The sequence below is a fragment of the Python bivittatus genome, unplaced genomic scaffold, assembly GCF_059951505.1.
Source record: "Python bivittatus isolate LINGU-HERP-01145 unplaced genomic scaffold, Pbiv_v1 ctg000660_np1212, whole genome shotgun sequence".
NCBI lineage: Eukaryota > Metazoa > Chordata > Lepidosauria > Squamata > Pythonidae > Python > Python bivittatus.
In genome coordinates, this window is record NW_028277092.1 from 2,307,654 (window position 1) to 2,335,145 (window position 27,492).

Consider the following 27,492-nt stretch of genomic DNA (forward strand, 5'->3'; position numbering starts at 1 on the left):
GGACAATCTCTCCTTTTCGGCCCACCCAACCTCACACGGCTTGTTCTGCTGGGGAAAATGGAAGGAAGGAGTGCTGTATACAGTACAATGCCTTGAGCTCCTGAGCGAAAGGCAGGATAGAAATCTAACAAATGAATAAACAAACAAGGGATGGCTATGCATGAGTTTTACTTTCACTCCTGGATACATTCATCAAAACAGGAGATTCTCCAAGTAAATAGGACCTAGAAATGTGGGTGCTTTTTTTTTTTTTTTAGTTGAGAGCTGAGGTTCATCCACTTTTCATATTCCCATGAACAAATGCAGCAATATGGAATAATGCATTCAACCCCATCTCACTCACTTTTTCCTGAGTGAGGTCATCCTCTGGCCTGGACTCACATCTGGCTAGGTTTTCCACCCAGGGTCAGACCCAGCACCACCCTTTCATAAATTTAGCTTCCCCATCCCCTGCCAATCTAGTCAGATTCTGTTTAGTATTTGCAAAAATCAAAGGGCTCCAGCAGGAAGCAGATCACTGACGGAACCTGGCCCTTAATATAGTCTAGCAAACATCCCTCCCAACTGCTGCAGATTTGCAAGGCAGAAGCCAAAATGGGGTCCAGCCACCATAAATCAGGAAGAGATGTTTTTCCAGGCCAGGCTGCTGAAAAGTAGAGATAAAGATGGAACAAAAGCTACCAAGGAGGGTACAGGACATTATAATTCTGAATCATTGGCAAAGCCTTGCTTGCCTCCAGCAAACAACGGATCTAGCTGCCAGAGTTAAAACAGTATACCAGCTTTCCCCAACCTGGGCCATCCAAAATTCCCATCCTTTTTGGCCCTGCTGCTGGAGAATCTGTTGTCTCAACACACCGAAAGGGCATCCATTATCAAGGCTGTTGCACACATGGCAACAGTGCAAAAAAACATATCAAAACACCAGTGGATTTTGCTCCTATTTTCTTAGCTAGGATGGAATTCAAGATCATTTCCTCTGGAGGAGAAAAGACTGCCATAAACCATGGTTTCTAAAACACAAGAGCTAGATTTCCACACAATGAAATCAGAAAATCACATGATAACTTAAAGAACTTATACACTAAGTCATTTACCTGAAGCCATACTATTGTTGACCACTTAGCCCATTCACTATGGTTCATAAAGCACAATATATGACTTACTGTAGTGTATTTTCAATCCAAATTGGAGTGATTCAGTAAACAAACAATGACTTAATATGATTCCAAATTATCTACCAACTACCCCATCAATCCGTGCAGTTCATATTCTTCCATCAGCAGTGGCTTTGGAAGATTTCACACATGCAAGACTTTTTTCCAGGCCCATCTGGTAATTCTGGGGTTGAAGTTCAACTTCCTGCAGCAAAGCACATACCTAGCCACTGAGTGATCAGTCTAACAATGTTAGTAATTATTCAGAGGACCTGTGGCTAAATTAATTGTTTGTGACCTAGCTATGAACTCAACTCTAAAAAAAAGTAGAAGAGCCAACCAAGTCATACGTGCTGACTTCCTATAGCAAGGGTAGACAACCTTTGGGGGCTGGGGGCACCTTCTGAATATTGAAATGGCAGGTGCTGTCATAAAACGGCTGCCATGGTATTTATGGCTAATCACAAACTCCCATCCACCAGAAGCCAGTCCCCAGTGTTCTCTTCAATCTCAGGAAGACTGGTACTTTGCTGCAAGCTAGCTCCCCATTTCATTTATTTCTTTAATTATTCTTTTAAGGATCTGCCAAAAGTCTGCTAGGTGCTAAGAAAGATGTCTGGAGGCACCCTGGTCTCCACAGTCACCGTGTTGCTTACCCATCACCCTAGAGATCATAAAAGGAATAGAGAAGTGCACTTTTCTGTAGTTTACCTTCGCTGGTCAAAATCTGGGTCATCTTCCAGCACTTTCCCCGGCTCCCAGCTATGCCTTCGGAAGGAGTCATATCTGCGACCTGATCCTCTCAAGGCTCGTGACCGGTGCATGTGCACATTCAGGAACTGACCACTGCCTTCCTTCTCTTCTTCCTCCTCCTCAGTCGTTTCCCAGTCTCCTGACGAAGGCGGGCATGGCTCCACGGCCAACAAGCCAAGGCATTTCTGGTTGCATTCATATGGGTGCATCTCTGAGGCTGAAGGGTTCATGCCTTGGAAAGGGTAAGGATCCCAAAGACCAGAAGGCTTTGTGAAAGGAAAAGAGGAGGGGGCAGGAGAAAAAGGAGAAAGTCAAACTAAATAAGGCCAGGCAATTTCTCAATCATGCAGGTTTTAGAATTGGCAGTCTTGGGGCTAAGACAAACTTAAAATTCAGCTACTATGCTCAGCAGCAGTTTGTTCTTTTCAAAATAATACACATACAGTAATATAATACATCATGCTGTGTCCAGTTCACATGAGACGTGAGGTTCCAATGCGGCTAGTTAGTTTGTGGTACAGGGCGTGATGCAAATACTGTCACTGAGAAAAGAGTAAAGGAAGCAGGTTAGTTGCTCCTGGGGTCTTTAAAAGGCAAACTGGGGGAGATGGGCAGCATATAAATTTAATCAGTCAATAAATAAAAAATAAACTGGGGAAGCTGCTCCCTGCCACTGCCTTACCCCCCCATTCTCCCTCTTGTGGAAGAGAAGAAGAAACAAGAACAACTTTATGTCCCCACCCTTTGGAGTCCTCCTATCACGTCTCCTTGTCTTTTATCTGCGCAAGCGGGCACACTTTCATTTTTATTTTCTAAGTATGCCTATTTGAGAGCCCAGCAACATCCTTGAAAAAACAACCACATAAATCTGGAGATTTAATGTACAACATGCAAGCTCCCCCTTTCAATATCTAGAAATTAAACAACTATTATAGAGTAAAAGAGTAACATCAAGTGACATAATCATGTCTAAGTTGGCAAAGAGCTTTGTACTATTTGGAGCCAGTCTAAAAAAGAAAGAATGAAACTGTGCCCTGCATGACAAATTCTGCAAGCAATTCTCCAAAATTCCATCCAACCTGTTGCCCTTTAGACATGTTTCATCCAAATTTCCAAAAAAAAATTCTTTTGAGATCCCATCTAATAAACGAGAAACCTGAAACAACAACCTGTTACTACTGATTGTAACTGATTGTGCAAATATAGCCAACACTGACTGGCTATATTCGCACAAGACCCTTTAACCTGGTTTTATACATCAAATCATAAACTAACAAGCAGAATTAATTTGCACAATGTGCTATGCCGTAACAATGTGGCCAAGGTTAACCTCAACCAAGCTTTGCTTATGCTATGAATGCACCTGCGAGCTTTTTATCCTAACCTGGTTACGTTTGTTGGGCAGTCTAAAAAAAATCAAAAGACAAGCAACAGTTTAAAATACAAACACACTTGTTAATGCGCCCTGAGTGAAAGGCTGCCTGAAATTGTTCCAAACTGGCTTAAAAGGCTGCCCCTTGCCAGCCCTGTCCCACCGCCGGTTTTCCCAGATGTGTCAATATTTGTAGAAAGTGCGCTGAAATTAGGGGCAACCCCCCTGCCCTCCAGCATGTGGTTTGGAGCTCTCAGAGCAAAAGCAGGATATAAATACTATCAATAAAATAGAACAAACTTCAATTAAAAGCCCACATTGGAGTGGAAAGGTGCCTTAACCACTGCAGACTGGATCCACTCCCATAATTCCCACCCAGCACAGCTGTTTGGCTCCACCAGCAGGGAATCATGGGTAATCCGAAAGCCACTTAATTAGAAACCCCTTCCTCAAGTCCAATTGAGGCAACTAGTTGCTGGTTCTTAAAAATGTAATAAGGCAAAAAATGGCAAACCTGAGGAACAATAATCACAGTATATACATTTTAAACATTGATTTATAGAAGCCTGCCTTGAGCAAAACTTTTACACATCCTTATTTTTAAAGAATATATTTCTACCCAAAACAGAAACTAGGTTTTTCTGTTAAAAAACCCTTTTCATTTAAGGTCACAACAACTCTAAATTCTTAGGTTTGTTGGAAATAATTTGCATTTCTTGCCAAGTCCACCCTCAGTCGGTGGTCTGCGGGGGAGTAAGAAAGAGGCGCCTGGCCAAAAAGATCCACTTAAACACTATGGAAAATGGCCATTAGTAAGAAATCCAACAACCTGAGATAGAGCAGAATCCATCTCCCCACATACACAATCACATTTCTGGGCTGCTGAAGCTTCAGAGTTTCGTTACCAAAGGGAAAACAAGGCCTCCCAAGCCCTACGATCCCATCCGGGAGACAAAATGGCCGCTCAGCTGCTGCCCCGCAAGATGGCAACCCTGCAGCCAAGCATCATGGGAAGGGAGCCAGACAAGGCCGCCTTTTTAAAAACACCGTTAGCAGTTACACGAGATGCACACCGTCAGACAGAGGAAGAAATTGGGTTGAATTTCTGTCAGAACTGAAACAGATCCCAGCCCTGAAAGCAGAAGCAAAGTGACGTTATGCCCCCTCAAAACAAGCAAGCATCAAGCTGAGGAAATAGCCACAGGATGCAAGGAAATGTCCCTCTGAGTCTCTCTGTGTGTGAGAGAGAGAAAATATACACACTGCTAGAAACTGGGGAGGCCTTGTAAGTGTGGTTGCTAGGCAACTGCCTGTTTTCAGTCCAAGCCAGGATCCTTTTCGGGAATGGGATCTACTTGCTCCACCTGAATCACAGAAAGTTGTCCACTTGCAAGAGCCACCTGGGCCTGTGGCCGGCCTTGCAAGACCTTAGCACAAGAAGCACGTTGGGGTGCACCCCTTGAAGTGGTTGGCCTAGGACCATAATTAAATTGCATTTAAATTTCAGCTTCAGGAAAAATCATCCCAAACAATTCAGTGTAGATGATATGACAACCTCCCATGATTTTAATAAGCTTCCAGCCATATTCTGAGTGACCCTTTGGCAGCAATTCTTAAGCATAATACTGCAATTTATTTACAGTCATTAGGGCTTCGTGTATTATGTGGACCCATCTTCAGCTTAATACAACGTGCAACTAAAGGAGCAACTCTCAATCAATAGCCCTTTAGAGGCTAACAGATCTGGGTGCAAAACTCTGGGCAGTCAAAAGATGGTGGCAAAGAGGCACAGCGACCCTGTCTCCTTGCTGCATCTGGTGCTTCCCCAAAGCTCTGCACCCCAGACCAGGTGGCTCTGATTCAGTATCCCAATATATGCACGTATGAATATGCCGATCCCGGCTGTCCTACTCGGCTCTCCAACCATTCCTTCAGTCAGGCCCAAAGCTTGATGAATTCAGGCAAGAACATGTCTGAGCGTGAACAAAGGGCTTCCACCACAAGCCTCCCCGTGTCAGACATGGAGCAGATGATCTCTTGATACCCCAACAAGCAAAGCAAAGCCCTTCAGGGGGTCTAAATCTGGATGGCAAAGGAAGTAAAAAAGCAAAAGAGTAGGGGAAAAAGAAGGGAGGGTTTATTTAAATGCCCCCTCATTACGTAGTTACTTATTCAACTTGGATGCACTTCAGCAGCAGATGCCATAACGTCCAACTCTAATTGTTTGCTTAATATTAATCTGGGAGGGGGCTTTAGAAGCAGAGAAACAGGACCCCAATTTAGATGGCACATTTAGATACAATCAGGAACACAGGGCAGCCAACGCAGCAGTTCTTCATTTGCTCAGCCTTATCATGGTTTGTTTTTCTTAGTCATGCAAATCTGTAACAGACATTGGGGAAAAATGAACACTAGATTTCATTGGGAGCCAAACTGTGCCAAGTCACACAGGATTTGTTTCCTTGCAGCTGAACTGACGTGTGAGCCAGCCACTGCAGTGTGCAAACCACCGTTTAAGGCTTAGTGTGTTCTGCAAACCCAGGTTACTAAATCATAACTAAGTAAATCATGGCTTAGCCCTTGGATCTTTGTGCAGGCCAGCAAAAACGTTGACTATTGGTATTCCTCAAAGCTTCAGGATGCCCTTAAGTTCCCTGGCAGAGAGGAAGGGTTCTGATCAGCTCACCAATGCAAGAATTTCTGCATCACCCACACAACTGGTTGGTGAAGAGCCACCACTCATGGCTAAGCGCTGTTTGAACCCCCAGGTTTCGAGTTTCGTCAACATTCACCATTTGCTATTTCCACCTCAACCTCTTTGCTTGGAATAACAATGTGAGCATCCAACGGCACACCCAGTGTCCAAAACCACTTCAGCCAGAACAATTGTCTTCACCTTTAAAGCACCACAAAATGGCAGTTGTTTAGCTGGGGCTTAGGGTGTTGCATGAAGCCAACCCATCCACTGTGGGTTGTAAGCCATGGCTTAGCATACTGTGCAACCCAGCCAACAGTCGTTTATTAAGCAAACTAAGGTTACACAAGCCAAGGCTTTGCAAAATGTCTGAATCCATCTTTCATGGCTTTCACTTACGAAGCATCTTGACTCATCAAGCAAAATAGAAAGTTTTTCTCTCACTCTGAAACTGGCAAGGCTCAAGGGACAGCTCTCAGATCTAGTGAAAAACCTCCACTCCTCTTCTGCTCAGCCCCCTCAATATTTCTGAAGATTTAGAGATTGGATTCCTATAACACAATAGGCCACAATAAGCACTTATTGCTTAATTATATTTTGACCATCCAAATTGCTGGATTCACACAGCAGATAAGCCATAGATTGTATTTACAAAACACAAATCAATGATGGTTTTGCATATTGTGTGGATGGCCGGGCACACACTGCATTAAGCCATGGTTTGTTGTAACCACACTTCATTGTTAATGCCAAACAGATGGGATTCAAACCAAGCCACGTAATGTGGTCTTTTTTGGGTTGGTGTGAACTTGCCACTGTAGTTAATAAGCCACGATTTAGGGCATAGCCTTATTGTGGCCCACAATTGTGTTAATCCAGAAAATCAGAGTGAATTCAACAAACCACAGCTAAAACAAATAAAAGCTAAGGGCAATCTATAAACCAGTGTTATTCTCTTTTCTCTTTTAAAGATCTTCATTCCAAGCCATCCAGAGTCTCACAATCAAATTATTTAGAGCTACCACATTTGGGCTGCAAAAATCTGGACAACAGCTAGATGGCAGCAAAGAAGGTTGGCTTGCTTGGCCCAAAATTTTCACCAAAGAAGTTTAGTGAACGAACACAGCAAGCTCTTAACTGGGCCCCAATATTTCAGAAGCTCAGCCAGGCAAAGTGCCAGGGCCAGAGAGGGTGAGGTAGGGACCAGTGGCGTCCAAGCGAGAGAGGACCATCCCCCCATGAACAGCCAAGGATGCGTTAACTCTGAAACGCCAGAGAGGGAAGGGGAGAAAGGGAGAGTGCACAAATGCATAAAGGCTCTGCAACAGGGAATCTACTACAGTGTTATGGCTTCGTTCCCAGATCCAGCTCAGTTTCTAAGCTAGGTGAGTCTTCTGCCAAGTACAGCCAAGGGCTGACTTAAAAATTATTGGAAAGCCAAAGCCTGCGTGCGGAGCCTGGCTCAGGGGGAAGCAGGGTTGCACATTAGGCATCGCCATTCTTCTTCCTAGAAAGAAAACATTTTTTCTCCCAGCCAAGGGACAAAGCCTGTTCCCCTTGGAGGACCCTTCGTAAATGTAGTGCAAACATTTCTTCTGCCTTTGATCTTGCACTTAAAGGTCTCTCCACCTGGCAAGGGTCAGACTGGGATCACGGACTGGAGGAAAACTGTATCACCAGTAAAATAAACCTGGATGTTCTGGAGGGTTTGGGAGGAGACACGCCAATAGTCAATAAAGCAGAGAGAACATGCCGGACGAATGGCAACTTTTGCTACCCTCAGAAGGACTTTCCTAACTGATGAGGATAAAAAGAGATTCTGTGTGACATAATGCTTTCAAATTAACTTCCTAGTTCTCATGATTCTGGTGAGTAGAATCTACTACACTAGAGCAGGAACAAACAATTCTGAGTTCAGATGACACACCAAGCCATGATTGATTGTTGCCATCAAGCTGTTTTCAACTCCTAGTGACCACATACATTTATGCTGTATAAGTATAGGCAATTCAGTAAACCTAGGTCAAGAAAACCCTGAATTTGTTTATTGTGTGAATGCAGTCAGAAAGCACATTTCCTGCATGTACTAATTCCTTCCAGTGATCATATTCGATCATAGATCAACTTTCTCCAAGATGATCTCTCCCTAACCTGGTCTTTCAGATCTCCCAATAGTGCTCCCATCGCCACTGTAATTGATTCCATCCACCTTGCTGCTAGTTGTCCTCTTCTCTTTCCTTCCACCTTTACTAGCATCAGAGCCTTTTCCAGAGAATTAGGTCTTCACATCATGTGTCCGAAGTAGGATCACTTGAGCCTGGTCATTTGTGCCTCGAGGGTTGATTTGTTCAATGATCCATTGGTTTGTATACAATACAAACTGGCCATACAATAGCCAATTTAGCCTTGTATATTGGATGACCTAGGTTGCATGATTAGTCAGGTTAGTCAGGGAGTCACATGAACCCATTAAGACATAACACACTTACCTACTATTAACTGAACTGTACTTTACTAAATTAATCCAAAATTCTGGGTTCACACAACACATAAAGCTAAATATAGTTGGCTACTTTAGGTTTCCACAGGTTGGCTAAGGTGAGCTTGTTCTTTCAGCTGAATGAATCCACCCATTGTGGCATGCAAACCCTGGTTTAATTACTATTATTTGTGAATCAGGCCAGTATGGCTAATTCAGCAAACCATGGTTAAAACAAACCCTTAGCACTCTATGTTAAACTCAGGCAAGGGTCTTTCTTCCAAGTGGGCTTGCTAAGCAAGCATTCCAAATTACAGTGCCTTCTGAAGATCAACAGAACTTTGACTTCATGTCAAGTCTGGGGGACAATCTGCTTTCTCCAACATGGCACCTCTAGCTGTGTGATGTAGCTGACAGGCCTCTGCCTCAGGCAATGGTGGGGTTTCCCAATTTCCAACCAGGCATTCCATGTGACCTGTAACTGAACCACACATTGGAAAGGCAAAGGAACATCACCAACCTAATTCCTGAGGAGTACTCACTCCTCACATTCCCCTAGCCCCCCCCACCAGAGTTCATACCATCAAACATATGTATTGCATCAAATAGGAAAGTCCTTATGGCTAAGAATATAATTAGTTTTAGAATATGATCACTGGAAGGAATTAGTACATGCAGGAAATGTGCTTTCTGACTGCATTCACACAATAAACAAATTCAGGGTTTTCTTGACCTAGGTTTACTGAATTGCCTATACTTATACAGCATAAAAAGCCATAAACTAAACACATTGGTTAGACTTCACAACATGCTACCCAACAATCTGAGCCACGAATATTTCAGCCTAACATGTTGTGTGAACCCAGCCTCTTGATGAGTTCATATAATACAGCAAGCCATGATTTGTTTAACCATCATTCACTGAATAATCCAACCAGCTGACTTCTGAAATTAAGTCATAAACTTGGGTATACCATCCTTAATTGACAACACACTAAGCCACAACCAAATTGCATTATTATCAGTGCAATGTGTAAACACTGCCATATGAATTTAATCCAAGGATTTTTCTTAAAAAAAAATGCACCCACAGAAGGTGCCAAGTAAAACTGATCAAGGAACTTCTCAAGACTGTCTCTCCTTCTGTCTAGTTTTTCTTTTAAAATCCCACCCTGAAATGAGCCACTTCCTCAAAGCTGTGTCTTCCAACTCTCCACATGAGCAGAAGCAGTTCTCCATTTTTTCACAGGCTTTTTTCTCTGCATCAGACCATCAATCTTGGTTCCACGGGACAGTTCAGCAATCCAGTTAAAAACCAAACAGCTACTCTGGGTCAATCTGGTAAGCCTAGGGATGTCACGGGCCCTGCCACTTCCTTCCCAGGATTCACCTCTGTTCACCTGCTCCAATTCCAGCATGCTTTGCAGAGAGTGAGACTCTACTGCTTGCACAATTTGTGCTTCCCGGGGACAGAAAATGAAGAGAGCTTTATTTCCTGTTTTCTGTCTTTTCTCTCCCCTCTTCCCTCCTCAGCACCGTCAGCCTGTAGGGACTTTCCTCCCTGAAATATCAGCATTAAACCGTCAAGAACCAAGTTTCCAGATGACAGAGAAGAAATGTGGCGGGGAGGCAAATACTAGTCCTGCTTTGAGGTCTCCCTTGGAGGACAGTGCAGCCAAAGAGTTAAAGAATATGGGAGGATGGCCATTAGAAATTGATCCTTGATCACTCACCGGCCTCTCCCTGGGCACTTCCATGAGAACCTGTCTCAGGTTGCTAGCTTTTTTCCAATCCTGCTTCTCAACCAATCACCATCATTCTGAGAATTAAAGGATGCTTGAGACAAAGAACAAAGAGGTTTTCCCCATTTCTAGAAGAGGCATCCTGTAAGATTTGTTCAGCCCTTAAAAGAATCCAGAATTTATCACAATCCAGTTGCAAACAAAGAATTATACAGGTCCAAGAAAAGCAGTGCCAGGGCCCTGAATAAATGATACCTTAGTCATCTAAGGTGTGGTGATCTCACAAAGTTGCTGCCATTTTTAATGGTTTAGATTAATTTCTCTTTCACTGGGGAGGATCTGCAAATGGGAGGAAGACTGAGAGTGTTTTAGATAATCAGGCACTTGTAAACAACCTGTGACCATGCTCTGGTTCACACACGTGAACCGAGACAACGGTGGCAAATTCAGCAAAACATGGTTACCTAGGTGGGCAGGTGGTTGGACCAAATGGCTTTAAAGCTTCCTTTCAGCCCAGTGATTCTAATAAATAGACTCTCCCTTAAACTTCCCTTAAAAATGCCACAGTGCTTAGCAATCCTTTTTAGTCTTGCTAAATGCTAAAGAGCTTTGTGAAAGATATGACTGAAAAAACTATTTACACAGTGCAGGAATTAACTAATGGAGAAATCTGATAGGCCAGCCACTATTAAGGTGCACGTTGCAGTCAGTCCAGGAGTTTTCTCAAACAAAATCTTGGCTTGTCAAAAGGGCACAGGGAAACTGTGACAAAGGGAGCTCTGGGCGAAGCAGCGCCCAGGGAATTTGATTTGGACCATGGAGACACAAGTTTGAGTCATTTGAGATTTGGGCATGGCCCCAAACTAGAGCCTGCCTCAGCGGCAGGGCTTGAGTAAGGCACGGATGGCTGAGTTCACGCATTACATTAAAACCTGACTCGTGGCATCATAAACCAGAAAGGTGGGATTCAACCAACTTTTTGTCCAGGTTCAAAGTTTGGACCACACACTCAACTAGTCTAAAGTAGATAGTTTGTGGCTTGGGGTGTTGTAGGAACCTGGCACTGTGTGAATCAGGGGATCCCATTCTATCAGTGGTTGATTTCTTTCTCTAGGCATCATAGAGATGCAGTATACGAAGCCGTAAACAAAACAGTAAACTAAGTATGTTGTGTGAATGAAGCAATCTGTTCTTTCACTGACTTGACTGAGTTACTTTGTCTTCCTCTCCTCCAAGAACTCTGAAAGGTCTTTTTTCTCTTCATTCTGAAATGGACCAGGTATTAGACTGAGTTCACATTGCTTGCTTTTGAGGGGATGTAGCTGTTGGATCCACTCTGTTCACAACCTGTGATGCCCAGAGAAAGAAATCAAACAGTGGTATAATGGGATGTCCTGATTCACATTGCGTCAGTTTCCCATAATGTGGGTTAGGTCTTGATTCAGTGCATTGTGCAATCCCACAAACAGGTTAATTTGGGAATCAAATTACAAGTGTTTGTCAATCCAGCCCATCAAGATTGATACTATTTTTACAAGGTGTGGTTCACAAAACACACTAACCCATAAGGTCATTTGTCTGGGTTTGGATTGGCATGCGCAAAACCAACACTGCAGTTTGCAAACTATGGTTATGGTTCAGACTGTTCAACCATCACTGCTGGTTGTGGCTTATTTAATAACCCAAGATTAAACCATGGTTTAGCAAATGGGCTAGCCAGGGGCCCTGCGTGGTGACAAGCATGTTTAAAAATGGAGCTGGGGGACAATCTGCAAAGTCTAAGCAAGCATTTTGCATTCCAGTGTCATTCTTTTAAAATAACCAGTGCATGATCACAGGACGTGGGTGACCTCTAGGTGGGGCAGAGAAAAAGGATGCTGTCTGAAATCTTTCAGAGGAAATGTTTCCATGGGGACTTGGGAAAAGTATTCACAACACCACTCACAGAAAAGCAGTCAGGCCCAACTGGGCAGATGGAAGAGGAAAGATGCCCCCCCCACTTATTTTTCCTCCTCCTCCTCTTCCAATAAAATGTCATTTGGGGAAGGAGGGACACTACCCTCACAGCAAGACCAGAGTCACTCATCATAGCTGGAAGCTTAGCACGTTCCTTGAGTCACAGAGGTTCAGAGCACCACGTGAACACTGACTCTTTATCCAAACAGGGCCTAGGGGCTGGGTTCACAGAGCCCACTAAGCCAAACGCAGGCCACACCAGGGAAGTGAGAGCTGGCTGGCTTTCTTAGGACTTCATTGCTGAGGGGATATTCCCAGGTTTTTCTCATTTCCACCCCAGAGAGCTCTCAGCTACATTTGCAAAGCGCACATAACCAGAGACAGACTTAGCAACTACATTTGCACCATCTGTGAACCTTAACTGGTATTAATCTAGGTTTGTTCTTCCTGGCATAGAGTGCTTTATGCTGCGAACCCGGCCTGTTGGGTTAGGTTATGGGTGAACGTTTGCACAAAATAAGAAAGGGAATTAACCCAGTAACCTAGTTAACCATTTTGTGAGAGGGGAGACATGATCACAGTCCAAAGGGTTGTCCCTCAAAAGAAGGAAAGAACTCAGAGGGCAGGACCAGACGGAGGAGGTGAAGCTACGAGGAAGGACATTCTTCATCTTGACGCTACCGTTATAAGCAGTCGGCCAGTGGAACAGGCTGCCACATGACATGGTGATTTGCTGGAGATTGTCCAAGAGAGGCTGGATGGTCATTTCTCAGAGACGCTTTTATCGATCCTGCCCTGGGAAGGGGTTGGGCTAGATGACTGCTGCGGTCTCTCTAACCCTATGAATCCAGCCCTGGTTTCAGGCCAAGTCTTAACACAAAGGGGACAAGCAGAGACAAGATTAAAACATACATCATTCTATAATTCACCCGTTGTATTTGGCCATGGTGCACTATGCAATGTGATCCCAACAAACTGTGGCTTACTAAACAAACCCTGGCTTTGAACAATGCATATATAATGTTTAAAAGGAAGTGAGGCTTCTCTTGAAATCACGGTGACTCCATTGATACACCCTGCACTGATCTCAGATACAGTGTGGATAATAGTTTCCAATGTCTTCTTCAGGAGTGACTTTTCAGCTTCCCAGTCTGGTCTCCTGGTGGTCTCCCATCCAAGTAGTAATCACCTCCAACTCTGCAGTTTAACCTTGCTGCCTTTGCCCTGAAACCTTCAGATTAAAATGCACCTCAAAAGAGAATTTGAAAAACACCACAACTGACTATAGGAAAATATCTGGGTAAGAAGTCAGAAGGAGAAGTTTTACATCTGTTTCATTAGCCTTTACAATTTCAAACACACCAGAGGATTAAAAGGGATTTCTTTCATCCCAAGAGGCATTTTCTAAGTGAACATGAATGAAGAGCTGATATGAAGGCTATTGACCCCAAAGTGTAAAATATATGCTAAGAAAAAGGATTTTTCCTGAGCACGTACAGAATACATGTTCCATCCCAGTGCAGCCCTGCTCGCTCCCATCTGTTCAGAATTTTAATTGAGGGAGGGGGTTATTTCCAATAAGTCATGCACGTGTGCTTATTCTTTCACCCACCATAAATCCCAGAATTTCTACAGCCGGCATGGGTTGGGGGAGTTGCAGTCCAAACATGCTTCCCGGGGGAGGAAATATATTTTAAAGCATTTTTATTCTGCTCTTCAGCCAAAGAAGCTCCCACAGCAGCTTACATATAATCAAAGTAGTAGCAGTAGTAGTTGTAGTGCCTTACAGTCTAAAGAATATAACCTAAAAGGGCAAAGAAGTGAAAAAGCCTGAAATAAAGATCAGGGTTTTACAACCACAAGATACCTTTGCCCACCATGTCGAAGTGACTGTGGCCATTCAGCCTATCCCGCATGACCGGGGCAGCCCGTCACCCTAGTAAGAATGTGGGATCTTTGCAGCTCCACCCAGAAAGTTTTGAACAAACAAAGCAAAACAAAACTATCACGAGCAGTTAACGAAGTCTGCCACTCACTAAAAAGCACTGCTGGAAAACCTAATCAACGTGACCCAGCAGCTAGGGAAAGTTTAGTCTGCATATGTTCAGACGCCAAATTGTCCTCTTCTCGGCTCTTGGATTTCACACGGCTGCTTTCCATTTGTCATTCAGCAAAATTTCATTAGTGGCTGTTGGGCATATTTGCTCTCCAAACCCTCCATGTTCTAAAGCAGTCTATCACAATGCAGATTACCAAGGGACGAAGTATGAGCAAGGCCGGTGGCTGGCCACTGATGGAGGGGGACTCTGGATCTTTGGTCTGGTCCACTGTGAGCTGATTCTTCAGTCAGGAATCCTTCACGTAAGCTTTGGCAGCGTAAGCAAAATCAGAGCCTTTCTCCTGACAAGCCCATAAACACATCAGGAGTTTAACAAAAAACAGCCAAAAAGGGAGGGGAGGGGAGGGGAGGGGAGGGGGGGGGAGGCAGCACAATGCGTCCAAATCGCTCCAAGGTAAACTCATGATTCCTGGTCATTCCTTTTACATTTCTGTAATTGCTTTGTAATGGCAACAACGCAAACTCTACTACTGGTTTCCTTTTTGCTCCACTGCAAGGACATGAGTTGGCTTCCCATATCCTGGCTCCTTACACAAGCCACAATGGCTGGGTCTGCACAACACACAAAGCCATAAACCACTGGCTGGATTCCCACAAGATGGGGAATCAAAAATTAACACTTTCCGGCCAAAGGTTCGAGGCTCTGCCCTGCCGGGCCCACCTCCCTGCTCTCCAAGTCCTTCAGGCCAGCTCAGCTATCATGCTAAGTCACAATGTGGGTGGCAGCTTTTGTGGTGAAAGCTAAATCATGGTTTATCACCAAATTTTGTGAAACTGTCACGGTAAAACATTGCTCATGTTTAGTCTGATGCATGAACCTAGCCAAAAATTAACATTTAGTCAATGAAACATGATTAATGAAACTACACAAGGGTATTTCAGATTTCCAAGCTGATGCACTGTGAAGGAGGATTTCTTTAAAATACTATGGTCATGGAAGGAAAATTTGATTCAAAATACGATTTCAAGAAGCATTCCAACCCCACCTCCCCCAGTTAGGGCAGGAAGGCTCATGCACTGGTGTGGACAGAATCTGGCCCCTGTGGAAGCTGCAAACATTCATTCCTGGCCATTGTGCTCAGTCAGAAGCATGCAGGCCCCAGAAATGGCCCTTGCACTGGTGCCCTTTCACTAATGCCAAAGAAGTTTCATCTGAGCCCAAGGCCCTGTGCCAGAATCTCCAAAAAGGGTCTTTGCTCAGCTTAGCTGGAAACTGAATGTGGGGCTCTGGGAGGGCAGAACAAGCATCCTGCCAGGGAGCCAAGGCTATCCACACATCTTCATCAGGAATTGGCAACATGGTACTCACAACATCCACATGCCCATCAATACCATGACCTATTTGACTTTTAAATTTTTAAAAAACAAATTCTGTTGAATAACTAATGGGAAATGGGACACTGAGAACCAAGGCACCAGCTTTTAGCATCACTGTGTTTGCAGGAAGGCTTCTGGGCCTGGTCTGGACCCTGGAGACCTTCGCAAATAAAAGTGGCCAGCCTTTGGATCAGTGCCCTTGCTCAGGAAAACACAGGAAGATCAGCCAGGGTGGAAGAGATTCTGGGGGGCTAGAAAGGAAGGGGGAAAGCAGCCAAATAAACTGAAGGGGGGAGTGCCTTGCCCCTGTGGCAGCTATTTTGTGACCATCCACAACATGTGCTCAAAAAATCCCAGTGCATCCACTAGTTCGGAAAGGTCGCCATGAAGAGCTGGAGAGCAGAAAATCCCAGTTAATCATACCAAGATGCACCAAGCACTCCCTGAAAATGAACACTATGAATATCTAGGCACCAGATTATTATTCCAGTTTAAATTTATAGTCACAGAGGATGCTTTTTCTATCTTTTTTTTTTTTTTTTGGAACCCCTCCCCAAATCTGGTGCCTCTCATTTGCTTTGGGGAGGGCTTAACGGGACATCCAAATAACCCACCAGGCATCTGAGCAGCTAAAAATCTGTCAGGTTAAACCTAACCCCAATTTCTTCCTCCCACCTGGCTTCAGTCACCCCTGGACTTTCACCAGCCTGACAAACCTTCCAACTGCACCCAACACCCAATCCCCAAATTGCTGATTTCAATTAAAGTTCACTATTTTAATCAAACCAGCTCACCCTTTCCTCCAAGACTTAGGGGGTGGCCAAGGTATGTTGCAATGCAAAAGAAAAAAGAAAAAGCACAAGTATATGTCAGAAAAAAAGTATGCAGCAAAAGTCTCACTTCAGCAAGAATGTAAATACTCTTGACTTGCAAGTGGGTGGGAGGGTAAAGAAAGGAAAGTGGAATCGGGGAGACCAAGATAAGCGGGAAGAGCTTCCCGGGAGACTTGGCTGTTAACTATTCCGAGTGCTAGGCTCCTTTCCTTGAGCTGCCTGGCCACATCATTCCCTTCTGCTCGCCAGCCTTACGCAAGGCTGAACCCCCCAACGTTGCCTAATTTATTCTGCTACACGCTACTAAACAGTTGCTTTTGAAACTGCTCAGGGTAACTTTTAAAGAGTGCTTCTGGCTTACTGCAGAGGTAACACGAATCAAGGCAAGGATGACGACGAAAGACTCGGGTGCAGGCCCTGCGTCTCCAACAGTTGTCACCAGAACTCTGCCCAAAAAATCAGGAGGTGTCTGGTCACACCTTTTCCCACTAACCAGTTTTATTAAAAGGCAGCAGCTTTCGCGAGTGGCAATTTTAATAAAATTGGTTAGTCGGAAAAGGTGCTATCAGACTTCCTGATTTTTGGCTATCACAGAGTTTTGGCTACCACAGACTTGCATAAGTACAAAACATCCTGTGTACCAGTTGCACCCATTCCAAGATGGAGAGGCACTGGTCATGGTCACTCGTACTTTGGCCACTCTCTGACTGGATTGTTGCAATGCGCTGTACATGGCGCTGCTCTTGAGTAGGCACACGCAGTATTGGGTGCACCACACTGCACCCACATAACACCACTGCTACATGAGCTACACTGGCCCCCAGTCTGCATCCAAGTGCAATTCAAGGTGCTGGTTGTCACCTTTAAAGCCCTACATGGTGTGGGGCCAGTTTACTTGTGGTCCTACCTCTCTCCAATGTGGTTTCTGCCCATCCCACCAGATCTGGCAGGGTGGCATGCCCTAGCACTACTCAGTGAAGTAGTGTCGCCTGGTGGGGCCTTGGAAGCAGGTCTTCTGTCATGGGACCTGCCCTATGGAACAGCCTCCCCCCCCAGAGATATGGACAACCCAACCTTACTGGCCTTTTGGAAAGCTGTGAAGGCCTGGTCTTCGTCCAGGCACTGGGGCCAGGCTGTTTGTTTGGGAGCTCCAGCGCGGATGAACAGTGTAGGTGGTTGTGTTTTTAATGAGAGGGCTTCAACCCAGGTTTCTGTTATTTGTTTTACTGCTGATGTTTTATATTGTAAGTTCGCCACACAGAGTTTTGTCAGATAGATGGGCGGCCTTACAAATCTTATAAATAAATAAATGAATAACTACAAATCTGATGACTAAGTAATACATTGATAAATAAATCGATAAATAACTGCAAATTTGATAAATAAATGATATATGCAAATTTGATTAATAAATACTGTAAATACAAATTGGGTATATAAATCAATGCACATTTGATAAATACACATTTGACAAATAAATACACTATAAATAAATAAATAAATAACAGGGCTGTGCTCCTACAATGCCATCAAACTATAATCCTCAATGTGACAGAAAGAAGAAAATTATTAAACCAATGAGAAGTAAATTGCATTAGCTGCATTTAATTTTTCGTTTAATGAAATTCAATCTTGTTTGTCCTGGGCCCGCCTACTTCTTTCTTCTGGCCATGCTCCATGTGCTGGGCATGGCCGCTACCCCTACTCAAAGGCTGGTTGGGGGCCTTGGCCCCCAAAAGGGCTGCCCACTCCTCTCTCATCCATGTGGCAGGACTCTACTTTGGTCTGGCAGTTTGTAGCGCACATTGCTGATCTGAAACCGAAGGCCCAATTTTTGATTCCATGCAACCCCTCCTGTCCCCCAAGCTTTAGGTGTAGCCCTAGAACCCTGATATTTATAATGGAGGAGTCATCACATTCACTGCATTGACTATATCTTTCAGTTAAAATTTAAATTAAATAGAACCCTGGTTGTTTTTCCTGGCCTCAGCTATCTAGGAAGCACGGTCCCTGGCCCCTGGCCCCACACTCAGAAACAAATGCAACCCTTAATCCAAGCAAAGGTGAGCATCCCAGCCTAAAAGAAGAAGAAAAAGCCTGTTTTTGAGTGCTGTGCAATCCAGAGAGAAACCTAAAGTCACTGGGAAAAAGGTGAGAGCAGGTTAAACTTGAGAGATTTTAAGAATTAAGGTATTTCCATCCCTTTTCCATCTGGCAAACCGCTGCCCTGTGCGCGTTCTTGCTTGGCACACACTGATCCAGCTCTTGTTGTGTGCTTGTGCATCACCCTTGAAAAATGCAAAGTGCACAAGGAAAGATAAGTGGAAGCTAACAAGATACCCAGGCAAAACTCTACAGCCTTCACTGCTCTGCCCGCCTTCCTCCACCCAAGACACCTGCTGCCACTGTCTTCCACTCCTCTGGTCCCTGCCTGCTTCTCCAGGGCTGCCACGAGGAGCTGGCAGCTCTCTCATTCGCACCACATTAAAAAGTCCTATTTCATGTGTAAAAGAGACTCGGAAGACGGATTTCTCCAGAACCCAGAGCAACACCTGCAGACTATCGTTCCTCTCAGCTTCACAAAAGGCAAATGCTGTGTTTTGTAATATCTGTTGCCCAAGCAAATATACTGGTCTGGCTTTAAGTAATGGCCAGGTTCACACAGGATAAGACAAGGGCTGGGCTTCCCATCACACACTTGGCCACTGACAACCCAATCACCTCATTTTGGTATGGATCAGTGTTACCCCAGCTGGTTGGGGAATGTGGGGAGTTGAAACCCACACATCTTAAAGTTGCCGAAGACTAGCATGTTCCATGGCTGTAGTCATGGAGCCATGAAGAAGCATGAGATTACAACATGGTAGGCTATACTGTGGTTCCTACTGTGTGAATTTTCCTGTGACAAGCTCAGAGAGATGGAGTAGAGTCAACACATCTGCAAAATATTTGCACACTGCCCTGCCAAGGAGGAAAGGAGTCCACAAAGAATGTGAGAAATGGAAGTAGCACCCCTGAAAAACAAGCCACATTGATCTTTTTAGATGCAAAGAAGGCCTTTGACAATTTGAACTGGGCTTTCTTGTTCAAGGTTTTAGAAGATATGAATTTTGGAGAGAACTTTATAAAATGGGTAACATTGATTGACACTTCAGAGAAATCACAAATAATTGTTAATAGAGATCTACTGTCTCCTCTCACTTATTTTGGTTCTTGAAATATTGAATAGAGATATAAGACAAGATGAGAGGATTGTGGGAGTAAAGATTTAAAAAGAGACTTATAAGTTAAGGGCTTTTGCAGATGACTTGGTGCTGGTTCTGGAAGATCCTTTAAAGGGAACTGAAATATTAATGGGCAAATTAAAAGAATTTAGTGCATTCGCAGCCTTCAAAATTAATAAACAGAAGACGTTAACAAAAATGTGAACATAGATCAAACAGAATTGATGAATAAAATGGGTTTTAAGATTGAGAAGAAGGTAAAATATCTGGGTAGACATGGAATTGTGTTTTAAAATATATGTTAAGATGGGAGAAATTACAACTGTCATTGCTGAGGAGAATTTTTGTGATAAAAATGAATGTCTTGCCTGGAATGATGTTTCTGTTTCAGACAATACCTGTTTTGACAACTGATGCACCATTTAAACAGCGGCAGAAGGATATACCTAAATTTGTGTGGCAGGGGAAAAAAACGCAAGTAAATATAAGGTGTTACAAGATGCAAAGGAAAGAGGAAGACTGGGTTTACCAGATTTGAATTTGTATTTCACAACTTGTTGTTTGGTTTGGATGAAAGAGTGGGTGTTGCTGAGATATAGAAGGCTTTTGGAGTTAGAAGGACACGACCTGAGATTTGGGTAGCACGGATATTTGTGGTACAATAAAGTCAACGTTAATGTGGATTTTAAAAATCATTATGTTAGATGTGCCATATTGAGCATATGAAATAGATACAAACCCATGTTGTACCCCAAAACACCTTTGGGGATCTCAGCACAAGCAGCATTTTATAGACGAGAAATAATAGGCTAACTCATTGGTTAACTTATAAATGGCTAACTTAATTTTATCAAGGGGAATGTAAAATAAAATCAAGAGAAGAACTGGTGGCAGAGGGATATAGTTGTCCATGGTTCTCTTACTTACAATTATTAGAAAGATTTAAAGTAGACAAAAGAATTTATGGTTTTGAACATTGTAAGACTGAGTTTGAAACAGAATTGTGTACAAATGATAAACATGTACTGTAATTGCTAAAATGTATAAACTTTTATTGCAATTTGAAACAGAACAAGTGAAAGAATGTACAATATAGTGGGCTAAAATTTTGGTTATAATATACAGATGGAGCAATGGGAAAATATGTGGCTGAAAGGATTGAAATTTATACTATGTTATAATCTTAGAGAATTTTTATAAAATGATGTACCGTTGGTATGTGGTCATCAGAGAAATTGTCTAGAATGTATAAAGGCACTTCAAATTTATGTTGGAAATGGGAACAACAAGAAGGGACATTTTATCATGTTTGGTGGACGTGTAAAAAAGCTAGAAAATTCTGGATTCAAATATACACACTGATTCAGAGGATTTTAAAGATTAATATACAATTGAGAGCAGAGGTTTTTCTTTTGGGATTGATGGACAAACAGTTGGAAAAAAGTCATGGAACTTTGTTTTTGGACATGATAACGGCAGCAAGATTATTGTATGAACAAAGATGGAAAGATCTGGCATTACCCACAATGGAGGAATGGTTGGTGAAGATGATGGAACTTGCAGAGATGGCTAAATTGACTTCTTTAATCAGAGAAAAGACTATATCTATGTTTACTGCTGATCCCTTATAGATTTCTGTGTGAAACAGAAAAAAATAAACTTTTGATTTATGGTTTTGATTAGACAGGATAGATTACAGAAAGAAGAAAGTTAAGCTGTAACCATAGAGTAAATAGGTAAATTTATAATTGTACTTACAACTGCTGTAAAGAAGATTGGAAGCTACTTCTTTGTATCTTCTTTTTTTCTTTTCCTTTTTTTCCCCTTTCTTACAATTTTAGCTTTCTCTTTGATTTCTTCTTCTTTTTCTTACTTTATGTTTGTATTAGTTTTTATCTTCCTTTTAAAAAAATCTTTAATAAAAATTATATATATAAAAAAAGAAATGGAAGTAGTGCCCCCTGGGAATTTAGTAAGGCTTTTTTCTTCGGCAGAAGAGGAATCCTGCTTTCCATGATTTTCTAGGTATTTATAGCAATGCCAGAACACCTCATACAAGACACTCATGTCCAAGCCCATGGCCCTCAGTTTCTCTCAGCAAGGATGAACAAATTCATGCAGAATCAGTAACTGTTAACCCCGAGAGGAAAATGGAACCTTCAAGAGCAGGGGCACTCTATCTCCACCAAGTCACAACTGCTAGTGAGCAATACTGGAGAAGACTTTGGCTGACTCTTGTCTGAAACAAGGCATTGTGTTTCACTGCTCCACCACAATCTGACCTAGCAGAAATAATTCTGGTTTTGCCAATGTACTTATTCTTGTATTTCTATCCCCATTTCCTGGTTATTCCAACACTCAAGGCAGCTTACCACAAAACGCAAAGAATAAAGCAAAATACAGTTCAATCAAAACTAAAACAAGTCATCAAAATAGTTAACGATTAAAATTTACAAGAAAGAGCTTGGCAAAAGAAGGAAGAGGGGGAGAGAGAGAGAGCGTTCTCTAGTCTGGGGGCCACACAGGAGCAGCCCCCCTCTGCACGCCTGAGAGCCGATGCGGGGCCTTCAAAAGGGCCAAGGCACCAGGCAGACCCACCGTGGGGCGGGCAAGGTAATCTCCAGGATATGCCGTTTACGACTCTAAAGGTCAGCATCGACTCAGCGTGTTTGCACAATGCACTTAGCTTGTCTACTTATTTAACCAATTAGTGGAATCTGCACAATTCATTGAATCGCCATCACTTAAAGCGAGGGAGAGAGAAAGACGACGCTCTCAGCTTGGGCGGTGGGCCGCGCAGCCCCGCTCTCGGCCCAACCTGACCGCAGCCTCTCCCGGCCCAGGACCGGCTCCTTCCTCTCCACTCGTCACGCCTCCCAGGTGCCTCTTCAGCACCCTTCTCCAACCGGGGCTCGCTGTGTCAGGCCACTGTTCCCCTCCTCTGGAGTCAACCCAGGCAGCGACGCCGGCCGAGGACAATGGGCGCTGTAGTTCTAAACTTCACACACGCAAAACAAATCCGGCCTCATAAGCTCAGCTGCGGGCTGTTTACCCAAAGAAGCCGATCTCCAACTGCTGGAAACTCACTTCGCACGCTTCCTATCGCCTCAAGGCTCGGGATAAGCGATCGCCGGGAAAAAAGAGCCCGGAGAACATCCAGACACGCAGCAATCCAGAGCCAGGAAGTTCTCGCGCCCTGGCAGGAAGCTCCCCTCGTCTGGCCTAATCCCCCAAGAGCTCTGCTTGGGCGCGACCCCTCAGGGTCAAGGGGGAAAGCACTCTGTGCATGCTCAGGGGGGCTTGCGCAAAGGCCACCGCTAGCAACCACCTTCCTTCAAAGATACCGCTTTTCGTAATCTCACGGCGCAATTCCGGGCCTGCTACTCGGAGGCGCGGGGGAACTCTGTCCATGCTCAGAGAGGCGACGCCGCGGGCTCCTTTGAGCGCCGTAGGCAGCTGATTTTCTCCGCCCAGCGTACCGGCCACCGACCGGAGCGTGCCTCTGAGCACGCACAGAACGCCTCGGCTGCCACCGTCTCCGCAGGGCTCCGGGCCTTGGGGGGAACGCCTCCGCGGGCAGGTGCCGGCCGGGCAACCCCGGCCCGCGACGGGTTCCTCCGAGAGAGGCGAGACGGGCTCCCAGCGCAAAGCCCGCAGTCCAACCGGGAAGGCGAGCGAGGAAGCCCCAGCCCGACCTTACCTTCGCGCGCCCAGCCGCCGTCGGTTCCCCGTTTCGCCCAAGCGCCTTCCTTCCCGGGGGGCGCGCCCAGGCGCGGGAGAGCCGAGGGGACCCCCGGAACCCTCCCCGCCTCTCGGCCGGCCGGCCGCCGCTGCCTCCTTCCTCCTCCTCCTCCCTTCCTCTGCTGCGCCCGGCTCGGCGCTAAATAAACCAGGGACGGCGAGGCGGCTTCGGCGCGTGATTAACCCTTCGGGCTTTGCTGTCCCGGCCCGCGCGCTGAGAAGTTGCAGCCGTGGGAGGCCGACGTGTTCTCACGACGCGCGCACAGCCGCGGTTTGCCCGACAGTTTTATTGGCCGGCTTCACGTGAGACTCAGCCTTGGTTTACAAAGGGCAGCGTCTGAAGTTCACACGGCCCGCTAGACAATCAAAAATAAACTGGCTTTTACTTCAGGGTGTTGCGGGAAACCCAAGCAGGCATCACTTTAGTTTGTTGCGGGAACCAGATCATCCCATGAAGCATTCAGACGATTCGGGAACACCGCAGCACGGCGTGGGAACACGGCGTCCGCCTGAACAGCGCGTCATGCCGACGCAGGCGCTGCGTTTCCTGCCAGGGCAGTTCAGGGTTCGCGCGTCTTCCGAACTCAGGCGCCTCTTAGCCCGGTGGGCTGTGCAGCCCCCGCCCCCCCCGGTGTGTTTGGGGTGAAGCTGGTCCCGCCGCCTCCCACAAGATGAGAAGAGGTCGTTTTTCAGGCCCTGCTCCTGGTCAGCCGCAGAATGCCGTGGGGGGCTTTAGGCCGTAGTTGGGGGGGGGGGGTCACACAGCACCCTTCGTCTGGTTACCAAATTAACCCATAGTCTGGAAGGGGACTGGGCTGGATCTGAAAAACATGCCAAGCCACAAAAAGCTAACCAAGGTTAAAATTAACAAAGCCTAGCACGCTGGGCGAACGTAACGCCTAGATCTTTAACTGACCTGGGTGTTACCTGAGGACAGCCTACCTCACAGAGGGGCTGTGAAGATAACCTGGAGAGCCCAACAGAAAGACGCAATTCCAAATCAGCCTTCGTGTTCCTGCAAACTGTTCCAAGGAACTTCGGTTCAATTGTGGTCTGCATCCAGTTTCAGTTTGGACTGCGAATCCATCAGGGTAAAGACCTCTAAATCTTAATCTCTACCGTAATTTGAAAAACTCTGTGTATAGTAACGTTATATAAATAATAGCCGCTGTTAGTCATCACTGTTCATAATTCCCTTGCGGCCTCTTTTAGCCAAATGCTGCATTTGGTCTCATTTGGGAACAGAACCGGCTTTCCCTACAGAAAAATGGACACAGCAGCAAAGTGCTCCTGAGCACGTGCAGATTGCCATTCCTAATTGATTACTCTTTGATACAGATCTAAGCATATAACCCTGAAAGTAGACTTTCCTCTCCCTCGGCTCGCTGACTCTCTCATCTGCTGTATTCCAGGAATGGGTGTAAAGGGGGGTCCTGCGCTGGTGGCTTCGGCCTGGCAGAGTCGGAAGCACCACCACCTCCTAGATGGACCTTTGCCTGCAAGAGGTTAAGTCAGAGCACAAACCTGGAGTGATAAGAGAGGTGAGGCAGGGAACACGCCCAGATCAGGGCTGTAAGCATCATCCTGTGCACACAGACACACACCCGATTCCATGCCAACTCACAGACATGTGCGTGGAGACAGGGTGGAGCAGGGTGGTGACCCTGCGGAGGCTGGGCGAGTGTGGGGCAAGGAGGCAGATGCAAACAATTCTCCTACCCTTTCTCAAATGCAAAAGTCTTGGGTTTGTCTTCACAGAACCCAATAAGCCACTGCTGGCTTAAACAAAATTTGTTTAATGGGGATCTTTTATGTTTTTATTCCTTTATGTTTTCAATTTTTGTTGTTATTTATGTCTGAAGTTTTTTATATTGTGATATGATTTTAATTGTTATTCTGCTGGTAAATTGCCCAGAGTCACTTTTTGTGAAATGGGCAGCTATATACATTTGACAGACAGACAGATAGATAGGTAGATACAACATTGGCTTTGATTCCAACAACACACTAAATCCCAAACCATATTTAGCAAACCCCAGTGTTCAGTGCACATAGCAAAAACACTCAAGTTCAAGGACTCAGCTGAACCCCAACTAACGTACCAGGCAACACTTGAGTTCTTCTGACTGGGACTCATTGTTAACCTGTGGAATTCTCTGCCACAAGATGCAATTATGGGCATGTGTTTTCAAACAGTGTGGAATTCATGGAGAAGGAGAGGTTTATTGACAGCTGCTGGCATATTAACTACAGAGCCTCCATGTTCAGAAGCAGGCTGCCTTTGAATAGCAGACTCTGGCTAATTAAGCAGGAGAGATCTTGTTTGCAAAATCTTACTAATCAGCTTCTTCGGAAGCAAGGGAATGGGATGTGTGGCTTGGGGATGATATCTAAACAAAAAAACAAATATATATACTGCAAACAGATAGTATCTCATTATTAGGCAGCTTTTAAATCTTGTATCAGTCCAGCCAAGGTTTCCAATCATTTGCCTTCCTGGCAAGGCTCCTGAGCTTTTAAGGGCTGAATGACAGGTGGAAGGTCAACAGGTAAATCTGAATGCTGAGCCGCCGGCTGAATTTTTGGCTGCAAACCAGCAAACCAGTTTTTGGCTGCAAACCGGCTGAATTTTGGCAAACTGGTTTTTGGCTGCAAACCGGCTGAATTTTTGGCTGCAAACCAGCAACTAAAGGATAGAAACTCGGCTACCAAGCTAAAGTTGGCAATCCTAAATCAAAATAGTATTCGTGTTTATTGGTTTAAGTACAGTGCTCTAATTGACTACAGAAAGCCAGTTTGGTGTTAACGGTTAAAGGCACTGGGCTAGAAAGCAGGAGGCTGCGAGTTCAAGTCCCACCTTAGGTACAAAGCCAGCTGGGTGACCTTGGGCCAGTCCCTCTCTCAGGCCCAGGAAGGAGGCAGCCAGGGCAAACCCCTTCTGAGCATCTGCCAGGAGTAAAGACGGACTCCGAGGCATCCCCAAAAAATGGCATGCTGACAGAGTGAGTTAATATGAAATTGAGCAGGCTCCAAAACTTACTTCAGTTGCCAGGATCATGGGATATAGTAGTAAAAGAAGCATAGCTTCTGAGCAAGTGCAAAATGCCCTGATAGAAAGCTTGCAGTAACAAGAAAAGTAATGATACAGCAAGAGAAATGCCGAGACAGACAATATCCCTTTTGAAAACATAGACAGACTTCCTCACTCCAAATTCATCAGAAAGTTGTGGGGAGGGGGGCTGTGTTTGCAAGAGCTATTCCAATTTCATACTTCCATACTTCTTAATGCCAGAAGTTGCTGACCATGCAATGCCAATTAAGACTGGGGGCAACCCAGGGAGAGGCGCACTTCTAAAAGTGAATATGTGTAGCTCAGGGTTGAACTGTGGAGTCCTTGGGGTTCTCTGAGCTTGGCTGTGCCACAGTATATAAACAGGGAGCAAACCCCACTCCCTTCTAGCATGGAAGCTGTTACCTAGCCAGGTAACAAAACGTTTGCAAGAAAACAACCAAGTTCAGAGAACCCCGAGGACTCCACAGAGGCACTTTCTGAGCACCTGAAATATTGAGAACACATGGCAGGTACATGACAGACTGGTTGCTGCAAGGGGCAAGCATCCCCCATAACAACCGTGCTACCACTAGGCACAGTGTACCCATTTAACAGAAGGCAAAACCAGGAAGGTGGCTCCCCCCATTCTTCTTTTCTTCAGGCTTCCATCCCACCCCTTGGCTGCCGTTTTGCATTTTATAAGAACTTGGGAGCCTGTTTTGAAAATCAAGGTGTTCCTGGAGGGAACATGTTGCAAAATACCACTTCCCACTTAATTTCTAAAGACTTAAAACAAAAACAAAACCAAGGGAGGGGAAAGAAATCACAGTCCTCGGGTGTTGCCTTGCTCTCTCTCTCACAGGCACAATCCCCTACAGCTTTGCCACCAAGTTCCGGCTAAGTTGGCTCCAAGGGGAAACCACCCACAAGTGTTTCCCCAAATATTTCCTGCAGTTGCATTCAGTCTCCTGCTTCCACCCCAACTTTCATTCATAGATTAATCAACTCCAGTTAAGAGGGATTCAATTATTGTCTATCTATTAAGAGAAATA

General features: G+C 44.9%; 1 protein-coding gene across 4 annotated transcripts in view; it reads right to left on the minus strand.

Moving 5' to 3' along the window:
- The window catches only part of ARHGEF2 (Rho/Rac guanine nucleotide exchange factor 2), a 137,414-nt gene extending 113,887 nt beyond the window's left edge, over nucleotides 1–23,527 (minus strand). Inside the window, exons 1-2 of one of the 4 annotated variants that reach the window (XM_088151163.1) lie at nucleotides 23,348–23,527; nucleotides 1,869–2,176 (exon numbers count right to left, since the gene is read on the minus strand). In XM_088151163.1, coding sequence (XP_088007289.1) covers nucleotides 1,869–2,140 — 272 coding nt within the window. In that variant the 5' untranslated portion in view covers nucleotides 2,141–2,176; nucleotides 23,348–23,527. Of the gene's footprint in view, nucleotides 1–1,868; nucleotides 2,177–21,405; nucleotides 21,425–23,347 lie in introns of those variants that run through there. The other 3 variants (XM_088151162.1, XM_088151164.1, XM_088151161.1) reach the window with 3 other exon arrangements.
- Nucleotides 23,528–27,492: the final 3,965 nt, after the last annotated feature.